This window comes from Rhinolophus sinicus, chromosome 4 (genome assembly GCF_057876585.1).
Source record: "Rhinolophus sinicus isolate RSI-liver-muscle chromosome 4, RSI-T2T, whole genome shotgun sequence".
Classification (NCBI taxonomy): domain Eukaryota; kingdom Metazoa; phylum Chordata; class Mammalia; order Chiroptera; family Rhinolophidae; genus Rhinolophus; species Rhinolophus sinicus.
The window spans coordinates 112,772,486-112,784,528 of record NC_142504.1 but is presented as its reverse complement, the minus strand read 5'-3'; the positions used below and the strand labels follow the sequence as shown (position 1 = coordinate 112,784,528).

Genomic DNA, 12,043 nt, shown 5'->3' with positions numbered 1-12,043 from the left:
CCTCTCCTGAAGGGTTTTAGTATGTGAGTTTTATGCTAATCACTTCTTGGCATTACTTAGTAGTTTTACCATTTAATTTTGTGTCTGTATAAACAACAATTGCTAATTTGTTTGATTTTGTAAAGTGGAATCGCATGTCTGGCTCCGGTCAGCCTCATGCTTATCAGAGCTGTTCACTTTGCTGCCTGTAGGTGGAGTTAGTTTAATGTCATTTTTGTGGAGTATTTCCTACTCCAATGTTAAAGGACATTCGGTTTTTCTTTTTCTTCCAGTTTAGAGTGGTTTTGGATGTTGCCGCCGTGAACATTCTTGTCTCTCAGTGAAATGAAGTTTTGTAATTTTGTTTTCAAACTATTGTTGATCTGTGGAAATACACTCAGTTTTCATACATTAACATGTACCAACAATCCTTGTTTCCACAAAGCAAAGGCTTTAATTTTTCACTTTTCAATATGCTCTTTATGGTAGTTTTTTCAGTTAGTTAAACAAAAATCAAATTTAGGAAGTTTAACTCTGGTCCTAGCTTGCTAAGATTTTTTTAAATCATAAATATGTATCGCTTTTTCTGTATCTTTTAAAATAATTAGATGATTTTTCCTCCATCATTGCATTAAGATGATGGATTTTAAAATGTTAACTTTGCATTTCTGGAAAAATTTCAACTAGGCTGTGATGTATTATTCCTTTTACATATTAACAATTTTGTTTGTTAATATATTAAGACCTATTTTCTTATGCAAATAATGTTTTTGGAATTATTGCATCTTGTTTTCTTACAACACTTTTGTTAGGTTTTAATATCAAAAATCATTCCACTCTTATATGTATATTATTTTCTCTTTTTCTTTATATAACGTTTTTCGTCTTTGGAAGAGTTTATTTGAGTTGGTCTTATTTCTTAAATGTTTAGGAGAATTAGATGGTGAAGCAATCTAGTCATGGAGTTTTCTTTTTAGGAAGATTGTAAATGAGTTGAATTTTTAAAATCTAGAATTATTCAGATTTTAAGTTTTTTTGTGTCAGTCTTAGTAAGTTACATTTTTCTTGAATTTTACCTGAATTTTCAAATTCATTGCCCTAAAATTATTCGTCAGATCATCTGATTTTCAAAATATGTGTTAGATTTGTAGTGAGGTGCCACTTCATTCCAGACATTAATTATTTCTTCTCTGTTTTGTTGATTGGTTTTACGAGTGGCTTACAAGTCTTTTCAGAAAATGAGCCTTTGGCTTTGTAGATCCCTTCCTTAATGTTTTCCCTTGTTTTATTAATTTCTGCTTGTACTACTTCTCATTTTGATTTAGTTTATGGCTCTTTTCCTAGCATTTTACGGTGAAGTCTTCATTGATTTTTTTTTTTTTTTTTTTTTTTTTTTTAGCTTTTCTCAAATACCCATTTTCAGCTCTAACTGAAATGGATGACATTAACTTTACACCTCACATTCTAAGGATGACATTAACTTTACGCCTCACATTCTGATATGCTCCATTTCCATCATCATTTAGTCGGGTGTGTTTTCAGTATGGTGTTATAAGTGTAACAAAGATGGGGTTCTGTAAGAGAGCAGCTTTGCCGCAGGGCCCTGCCAGTCTCACATGTATGCACGCAGTCCAGAGGCAGGGCTAACTGCAGCGTGTCTAAGTCTTGGCAGAACTTTCTGTGATCCTTCTGGAACATGAGAGGCTTGCGAGGAAGTGCTACAAAGCCTTTTCTCGTTTGCTTCACGCTCTAGTAGGAAGTCTGTCATGAGCCTGTTTCCTTTGCTTCCTGGGTTCTGATTGGCAGGGAGGAGGTGGGTGCTTTCTGCCTCACTCTCTTGGGGGACAGCTGCAGGAGTGCCCTACACAGTGTCCGTTGCTGCACAACGGACACTGGGAGCTGGCACCTTTGGCTGCTCTTGCTTTGCTGTAATGAACTGTCTCAATCTAAACGTGGCTGCTTGTTTCCTTACTGCTTGCTTGGGTTCAGTGACAGCCAGTGATTGAATGACAGAGAGGGACTGGTAACTGTGTTAGGACTTCAGAAGGGCTCTTGGAGGAGGTGGGGTAGAGATAGGTTCTGAAAGATAAAGGGACTGATCAGTAGTGATGGGTGTTCCAGTCATGGGATGATTTACCAAAAGTATCGATAACTTCCTGTCCTTGTCATGCTGCACGTTCCCACTTGCCATCAAGCCTTCTCTGTCCCTACCAGATTATCCTTCAGAAACAAACCTTTCAGTTCAAACATCCTTTTTCTAGTGTGTAAGACTCTTTATAATCTTGTATTTTGAGTCTTAATATCCATTTTAATTTTTTTTCATATCTCTTGAAGTTTCAGTTATATTTGGATATTCTCATTATATAAAAAAGCTTATTTAAAGATATATTTCCTTCATATAGTTTCTTTTCTTTATTTGGGGGAGGGATTGACAATCTCTACACAAAGTTTAAGATCTCTCTGATTCATTTACCTTCCTTTAGTAAGCCTTGTTTTATACTTTCAGACATAGATACTCAGGATATATTACTTGACTGACTCACCTCTTCTATAGATGATGTACCTGCGGCAGCTAGGATGTACCACTGTTATGGTGCTTGATACGTTGTATTCTTATTTTGTTTTTATGAATTGAGTGATTAGAATCTGAGCTTGTAAGAATCATCTTTGGATCATTGCCACTGTCCCATAGCTCCTCATTAGCCTAGCACAGTGATTTGAACATGGTAGACAGATAACAAATTTTAATTTGTATTGTCTTACATATGGTTTTTAAATTAGAATACGGTTTAAATAACTAGAATGTGACATAAATGAGTATAAATTATATGTGTTTAATTTTTGTGCTTTCGTTATTAAATCTTGCTTTGGGTGATGTTTTTATATTCAGCTATAAATCATGCTTCAGATGATATTATCTAGAATTTCTTCCCCAGATTACATCTTGCTTTTTAAGATTTCAAAATTCTAAATACTCGTAGCTGAACTATAAAATTTAATATGAATTTTAGTGTAGCTACTCTAATGAAGTAAATTTTTTTCTCCTGAATAATTATGAATACTGAAAAAGGGCATACTGTCAGTATATTAATTAGTTATCCCATGCTTCCAGATGTCCGTGATCAGAAATGTATGAAGTTTTAGAATGGATATTAGCTAAAGATGTAATATTTTTTTAAAAAGCCAGGTCCTCTAATACATTTAAAATATAAATCAATTTACAAGTACCTAATTTATAGCATTTGTTGTTACTGATGGAAATGTGTCAAATCAGATATGGGGGAGAGAAAAAGTTGACAACTAATGATTTAAATAAACGTGTACTTAAATACGGATTAGCAATCTAAGATTGCTCAGAAGTGGGAAAAATGTTCATTTACATTTAAACCATAATTCTAGAAAATCTAGCCTAACCCTGGTAGTCAATAAGAGTTTTATATAACTAATCATTTCTAAGTATACTTTTCAACAAGATATTTGTAAACTCTTTTACTAAAAGGATACTATAATATTTGAAGAATGTTATGAGCATATTCTAAATCACAAAAATCTTCTAGGAGGACAGCACACATCTTTTGTATAAATTGCAATGGGAAAACATTTTAAACTAAGAATATTTTAATTGTGGTAAAATAACATAGCATAAAATTTACCATCTTAACCATTTTTAAATGTATAAACTGAGAATCTTATATACTGGGATACTTTCAATTCAGACGAGTCAGTAGAAAGTAATATATTTATCCTTATTTATCCCTCAGAGTAAAGCCACCATGAAATTGTTTACACTTGTTTTGCAGGTCATTACTTCTTTTTATGTGGAACGAGGAGGAAATGCCATGTCCTTCATGGGGAAAGGTGTCACCAAGAGCACGATTCTTTGCTTGCTTCACTTATCCCATGAGATGATGGCCCAGGACCAGAGCTCGGTGAGAGCGCCAAAGGCCGCCTGTCTTCCGAACAGTTGCTAGAAAAGGAATGTGCGATGTCTAACACATTTCAAGTTTGCTATGTGAAAATGTCTCTTTGGACTTTTCTTTTCAGGAGACAAAAATGATTTTTCACAAAGACAGTTCTTAGAAGTTGTATATTACACAACTCTGAATTTTATTTGAAATTTATTTTGATTGAAATCTGCATTGTAGGCTACAGTTTTTTCTAAATCTGATCTGGAAAATAGCTGTTTTGAAGAAAAAGCGTTATATTTAACTTTTTAATAAGAAGTTGAGACTTTCGTTTGCCTTGGTTTAGCTAAATAATGAATTATAACCAAGTCTTAAGTACATTTTTACTTTGCTTGGATTTTTAAAAATTCAGAGTTATTTAAAACTCCCTGTGTTTTATCCTTAGAAACTTACTGTGTTTCTGTTTCCTTTTTGTGTGTTCTAGGAGTGGATGTCACTTTGGTTCTTGCCTTTGGGTAGTCACAGTGAAGAGCATGCTCCTGCTCAACAAGGGTTGGCCTGGTTGATTCCGTTATGGGTCGATCGAGACCCAGAGGTCAGTGTGAAGAAAAATCGAGTCCATTATGTGTAGATTACACAACAAATGAAACAAAACATATATGCAGATACATGTTCATAGTCTCCGAAACGAGATTATTTTAGTGACTCTCCCTTAAGCTCTATTTACCCCCTTGGGCTGCCATAACAAATAGACTTGGGGTGGGGGACTTGAATGACAAAAATTTATTTTCTCACAGTTCTGGAGGCTCGAAGTCTGAGATCAAGATGTCACCATGGTTAGGTTCTAGTGGGCGCTCTTGTTCTGGCTTTTAGTCGGCCACCTTCTCAATGTAGCCCGTGTCACCTTTCCCCTCTTCCTATTCTTACAGGGCCACCAATCCTATTGGATCAGGACCCCACCTGTATGGCCTCATTCAAGTCTTTGACCTAAAAACCCTAACCTCAGATACTGTCTCATTGAGGGTTAGGGCTTCAGTGTGTGGATTTTGGGGGACACAATTCATTTATAGCACCCTCTCTTCAGTCAGACTCCTTAGAATACAGATTAAAAATAGAAAAAGAGAAAGATTATAGAATCACTTTTTTGAAAGGACAGTGATAAATTACTGGAAAAGCCCAGCCTTTTTCAAACAATTTAGGACAGCTGCCAAGTGACATTTGAGCGTCATTTAGTAGAATAATACCATTACAGTGCAGTTTTATATTATTAATGAATTTTCCAGTTTTAGCCATTTGTGCACCAGTTTTTCTTTCTGTTTTTTCTTTCTTTTTTTTAAACAAACCACTTTTTGGGGTATGATTGACATGCAAAAAGCTGTACATATTTAAGCTTGGAGATAAGTATGCACCCCTGAAACCATCACTGCAATGAATGCCATAAACAATATCCTTCACTTCCAAAAGTTTCCTTCTGCCTTCTTTATTTATTTGTTTATTTTTGTGATTAAAACACTTAACATAGCATCTTCTCGCTGAGCAAATTTTTAAGTACCTAATATAGTACTGTTAACTGTATACACAGTCCATTAATTTCTAAGCAAGAAATGATTAGATCCTATTATAATAAAGCTTGATTTGTAGAAATATTTCATTTGAACCTAGAGGTTACAATCTCCAGACAGATTGAATTTGGACTTGTTGCTTGACTATATTATGACTACATTATTTTTTGTTTTCTTATAGCAATAGTGAAACTCTATTTTGGTATCAGAATTCAGAAGTTTACCAAAATGCATAGCTTGAGCAGCTGTGGCACTGTGCAAATATATTATACCATGCCAATCTTATTTGAAACATTTGTTTTACTTTAAAATAATTTTTGGGATAATGCTAAATGTTTTATAGAAAGATAATTCCATTACTTCCTTTTAAAAATAAGTTTCAAAAAAGTTAAAACCATTTGCAAGAAATACTGAAAAATTCAGAACAAAATGATAGATATTCTCTTTAAAAATGAGGAATGAACAGGAATAAAAAGATATATAAGCACTCTATGCTTTCCATAGAAAAAAAGCTTGTGAGGTATAATTTTTATAGCTGATTTTGACTTTTTGTGACGTTTGCTTTTATTTAACTTTTTTATTTTCTCTACTATTGCTTTCTTGAATTGTGGAATAGAATTTTGTTCATTAATACACTTACAGGACACTGTTTTCTATTACTGTTTTTTATAATTTAGGATCATCAAGACAATCTCATTAGAGTATGATTTTTATATACCATAATCATTAATAATTTATATTAGGAAATCCGATTCTTTGACATGACAGCCTTTTCTTTCACTTGGACAGGTGAGGTTCACGTCCCTGGGATTAGGATCAGCACTGACCACCCTTGAATCTGGCTGTGCGGCCTTGGCGAACAGTTGTCAGAACATTTCGGGTGGGCTCTGGGGAACTGTGGTGAACATCCTCCTGGACCAGTGGGAATGCAGCATGGTGCGCCGGGAGGTATGCCTGTGTGCCTCCCACCGACTTCCTCTCTCCCCTGGAAATCCCTGGGAGGGGCCTCATAAACCACCCCACGCCCTGTTCAACACGGTGGACTGGCCACTGCCCTTTGTCTCTTCTGCCTGCAAAAAACCCAAATAAAATGGTGGTAGGGAATTGCAAAGGTATTCACAGTAAGTACTAGCGTGCTTTATTCTGATAAGGTTAAAGCAGAATTTGGTGTATTTTAATATGAGCCCTTCTCTTTTATTACACGTTGAAAAGTAGTTCACAGAAAAAAAATCTTTTACATTACCTCAATATTTATCAGTCTCTAATGCTTATAAAGCTTTAGTTAAGATAAGGGGCTGTCCAAATACTCTATAGTATTTATCACGTGCCGTGTAAAAGGAAAAGTAAACCCTATTCTAATTCTTTTATCAAAGTCATGAGTGATACAAATAGTTTTAAAAACAGTAATTAAACCATGCTTGGAGTCATATAAAAGACAACAGCAGATTCTGGGCCAACGTTAGCCACTTCCCGGTTCAAAATACAAAGGCTGTGTTTGTTTTTTAATGCAGTGCTTGAAATTGTAGTATCCTCCTGATTGACCAACTTTAAAGTTTATCTGTTGACTTCCAGTTAAGATGGTTGAAAATTTCACTCTCTTTGGATCCCTTGTTACCTGTTATTTTCCCATTATATTACAATCTTTCACTAAATAGACAGTGTTCGTACTTTTTATGATTATTTGATTTGGTCATCTTTAGGACCTAGGAGGTTTAGTGGAACATTTGTGTTTTATATTTCTAGTTAGCAAATATTTTTACTTCAGAGGCCTTTGTATGAGAGAGGGAGAAAAACGGGGAGAGAGAGAAAGAGAGAGAGAGAACGAGTGTGTGTGTGGTCTGTAGGGGACGATAGCAACATAAAAATGTGTTTCCTAAATGCTACCAGACAGTTTATATTTTACACATCAGTTTTGGAAAAACAGAATTCTGAAATAGGAAGAACTATACTTCCTGATGAAATAATTTGTCTTATTAGGTCCTTACCTAACAAGAAGTGCAGTTTGGCCGTTCTCATAATGACGTGTCAGCATGGGCAGTTGGCCAGTGATATGTTTTTATTAAATTATAATATATTGGTTATTTCAGAGATGACAACAAGATGGCAGTATTGACTTTTTTTTTAAAATATATTTCAGGCTGCGTTCATTCTTCAGAATCTCCTTGTAATTCCAATGCCTTCAGTAATTATAAAGGATTATACTTGGCAGGTGGGTGACTTTAAACAATTATCAGCCTAGATTTTTAAGATTAATTGATGATAAATTGAGATTAATTATGATTAATTTGAGTTTAATTGAGTGTATATATATATTTAATTACTGATTAAATTTTATACAGGGCAACAGGATCTCTTAAAAGAAAATCTAGGAATTTTTTTTATGCTTGATCAGATTTATAAATTCATCTCTGTAGTGTTCAAAATAATTTTAAGTTGAATTAGTAATAGCTGACATGGTGTTTACTATATACTAGGTGCTCTTCTAGGAGCTTAACAAGTATTAGCTTGTGTAACTGATTGTGAACCATTATTATCCTCATTTTGTAGCTAAAGAAACTAGCACAGAGGGTTTAAATGGTTTGCCCTGAATCACACACCTTTGCTGTCACCCTGGGCAGTCTCTCCTTTACCCATTCACTGTGTTGCCTCTCTAATTTAATAATAACAAATGTGCTTATGGTTAAATATGCATTGATACTGGCATCTTTTTTCCTTTTCTGGGTTAGTGCACAGTTCAGGTGATAATTAATCTTTCTTTGGTTCCTAGTGGATTAATGTTTTGTTTCACGTTCTGACTATCAAGTCTCGTGGTACTGTTAACAGCCTGCTACTTGTTAGATGATTTGGAGGATAGAAAAGTGCTCTCCCTGGGGAGATGAGAGGCGTGTGTTTTTCCTACCCCGTTTCCTGTCCATCGATCCTCATCCTGTATGTGTGTGTATTTATCCCACTGTTGTATCTCACTCCCCAGGGTCCTAGATAAATCAGAGGTTTCTGTTCAGATTTTCTTTAGAGTGTGTTGTTGGAGGACCGTCTGAATCCAGTGGACGTGCAGTGAAAGCAGCCTGTCAGGCATTCCCCTGCAGCATGAACCCAGGTGGTCGTCAAGGCCGGATCTTACTTAGCTCTGGGAAGGTTCACTTTTCCAAACTTTTCCAAACCCAGGGCATCTCCGTCAGTTACTGAAAATCCCAGGCCACTTATCCACAGGTTTCTCTAATTTGTTCAATATTGCCTTCTGATCATGATTGCTTATTCACAGTCTGTGTTGTAATACAACCATCGGAGACAAAACCGGAAGGCATACACAGGATTAATATTTATATTAACAGTGTGGTAGTTTTGCTTCCTGTTAGCCAATAGCTAAATCTTAAAACATGTTGTTTTTGGCTCACATACAAATCATTGCTACTCCCCTTACTAAACTACTGACACTTGTATACGCTAAGCTTGGTGATGTACTGCCAACGAATGTTGTATTATTGAAGTAAATGGAATGTAAAGGCAAGGTACTAAGATCTGTGGGTTCTGGGAAAGCTCTTGGGACACGACACCATGGAACCACGTGTAGATGCTCATATTCTCGTACAAGTTAAAGACTGTACAGCTCCTTCGTGTTGCTGCCGACATGCTTACTGCAGCTTGTGGCTTTGGTTCATCTCCAGTTGTTCATCCAGAATTAATTTTCTACTAAAAAGTTGATCTAAGTGAGCTTTTGGAGTCTTCTGCTTTGCCTGTTGGCCAGAATAAAAAATGTTTGAGAACTTCTCTCACCCCACACAGCACTTGATGATGCTGATGACACTTTTGCTAATCTGAAGCATAATTAGAAAAATAAGTCTACTCGTTTAAAGTGTTTTTTAATAAATTTAGATTTTCTTTCCTTTTTTTTGAGCTCTTTGTAGTTATTTTTTGTTTTTAAGTGTCCTCACTTAGCAGTATAAATAACTGGTAACCTAGTATTTGTCCCCCAATTTTGAAACACATTTAGTGAAACTTTAAATCCCAAAGTGGAAGCAGCTGCTCTAAGAAGGGAGAATGATAGTCCTCAGAGCTAGATAATGGAATTTTATCCTCGCTAGGAAGTTGTGACCTTTGCCAGTTTATACAGCTAGAAAGAAGGTGCTACATATCCAGTACTCTAAAATTGAAACTATCTTTGGTGGAACGATGAAAAATCTTATTCTACACAATGTTTCATTAACTTACCTCGGTGGCCATTTCCCAGTATTTTGGAGGACATAGCAGGAAGTAGCACCAGTATCTATGAGCCTTGTAAATATTTTATTTGGTTGAGGTAGATATTTGATGAACGGTTTTATAGAGAATTGCTGTTAACTGCTTTGCACAGTTTCGGTGCTGAGTCTAAATCGATGTCCTCTGTACTCGTGTCCCTTGTCCCATGGGGCACTCTTCGTGACTACCCTTCCCACTTCTTCCCCCATGCACACCTCCATCTGTGTCACTGTCTGGGACTGTACTTCTCGGTGGTAATAATTTGCATATATAAACTATGAGTTAGGTAATTTACATATGGGTTTTCTTTTATTGTTGAGTGCTAGAAGTTTACAGGTTTCCTATCCAATGTGGCTCTTCTCCTATTTATGCTATTTTTGCTTTATTCCTGGTTCCAGTGTTGTCATACCTTTGTTTTTCTTTCTTTCATCCCTGCTGTACTTTTTCAGTCGTGTTATGATTTACCTTTCCTCATAATAGGCCCTAAATCTTTTCTGGAACAAGGTGTGACATAAGTCATTTAAAACTTTTAAAAATTAAAAAAAAATATATTTATTAAAAATGTTTAGCTGCTATAATCCACCCTACTCTTCCTCTTCTTTGAAAGGCACTAACATTTAGTGTCTACACCATTAAAGTGGTTCCTTTTCATGTATTACCTTTACAGCCTTTTTTCTTACCATTTAATTTAATCTTTCTAAGTAGAATGTATGTTTCAGGACCATATCTTTAATATGTTTTGTAAGTGTTTCTCTCAGCCCCACCGCAGAGAAGATAGCGCTCCATCAGTCTTGCTAATGCCTGAAAGTGTGAAAGCATTCCATTTAGCCCATTAGTCTTTAGATGTTGCTAAGTAAATAAAGTTAAAAACCGGGTCCTAATTTTTGTAGTAGCACAATCCCCCATTTACTTTTACATGGATGCCGAAACGTATTCGAGGTGGGTGATTCCGGAGAGTAGGGGCCGGTAAAAGCCTGTCATATCACCGCCTCCCTTGGTGCCAGCGTCCCTAATGGGGGCCTGGAGACCGGGCTCCTGCTGCCCGAGAACCAGCTCTGGTGCCTCAGCCCGTGGTCACCACAGATCTTTTCTATTCGGGGCACTTTGTCCAGAGTGGTGTTTATAAATATCGGTCTTTCTTCATTCAAGGCTGTGTTCCTCTATCCGGGAGAAAAAGCAGAGACATTGTCTAAGAGACCCTGTACTGTGTCATGTGACCCACCAGCCCAGAGTCTTTTTAAATCGGTTTCCCACAGTCTGACATGGATTCACTACTGCTGGGTTTCGTTTGGGGACCATTGTCACAAGTCCAGGTCCCTGCAACTTTAGCAACCAGCGTAGAATTTTAGAGTTGCTTATACAAGGAGTCTGTTGGTTAGATAGTAATTATCTGTGTACTTTGTTTCAGTTCATTTCTCTAAACCTTTGTTGAGTACCTGAGTATTGGGGACTCACCAATCAGATTTAATGCTCTGGGGCTCACGGCATGTGGGGCAAGACAAACATGCCCAGGGACCATCACTGCACTGTTTCAGTGTGATGGTAGTAGTTTACCTGCAGCTTTTGTTTATGAAAATTGTATCAAAAATTGTATCACATTTAAATGTAAAGGTAATTTCATGCATTTAAGTAATACAGTGAGTTGTCAGTTTGTGATGTAAATATACTTGTTTGTGCTTTATTTAGTTCCTTTTCATGTTTGTTATAGTATTTTGACTTGGCACATGTATTTTTTTAATGTTATTTTGAAAAAAATTAGACTTATGAAAAAGTTATAGAAACAGTACAATTTTTATATACCCTTCAGTCAGATTGCCCAAATGTTATAATTTTACCAAATTTGCTTTAGCTCTATCTAATACCTTTTTTCGGAACTGTTTCAGTTGCAGACATAACACTTTTTTCCCCCATAAACACTTAAGTATGAGTTTCTTGAAAACAAGGACATTTTCTTACAAAATCACCATATAATTATCAAAGCTAGGAAATTATTCAAAATTTTCTGATTGTACCACTGCTGTCCTTTATATAATAGAAAAAAGGAAAAAAAAAAAAAAAAAGCCCCAGTCAGAATCTAGGATCCGATACAAGAATGTATATATGGTTTCTTTCATCTAAAATAGTTCCTAAATCTCTAACATTTATGACCTCAGCATTTTTGAGGTGTGCATGCTATTTAAATAATTTCCGTAATATGCTTTTAATTAGGTTCTTCTGTTTCCTCATGGTTAGAGTCAGGTTATGCATTTTTGGCAGGTGCATTCTTCTTAGTGCATCATATGGGGAGACATGCTATGTCTCTGTCCTATCACTGGTGATACTAGCTTTGCTTACATGGTTCAGGTAAAGCCTGCCTGTTTT

At 35.9% G+C, this 12,043-nt stretch overlaps 1 protein-coding gene across 7 annotated transcripts in view; it reads left to right on the top strand.

Annotated features, from left to right (window-relative positions):
- RTTN (rotatin) overlaps positions 1 to 12,043 on the top strand; it is a 126,627-nt gene that overhangs the window by 56,501 nt on the left and 58,083 nt on the right. For all 7 annotated transcript variants that reach the window (XR_012498707.2, XR_012498705.2, XR_012498702.2 and 4 more), the window contains 4 exons: positions 3,780 to 3,908; positions 4,369 to 4,479; positions 6,236 to 6,394; positions 7,584 to 7,655. Coding sequence is in view for 2 of the 7 variants with exons in the window: in XM_074339859.2 (XP_074195960.2) it covers positions 3,780 to 3,908; positions 4,369 to 4,479; positions 6,236 to 6,394; positions 7,584 to 7,655 (471 nt within the window). In the remaining 5 variants the exon portion in view is untranslated. The remainder of the gene's footprint in view (positions 1 to 3,779; positions 3,909 to 4,368; positions 4,480 to 6,235; positions 6,395 to 7,583; positions 7,656 to 12,043) is intronic.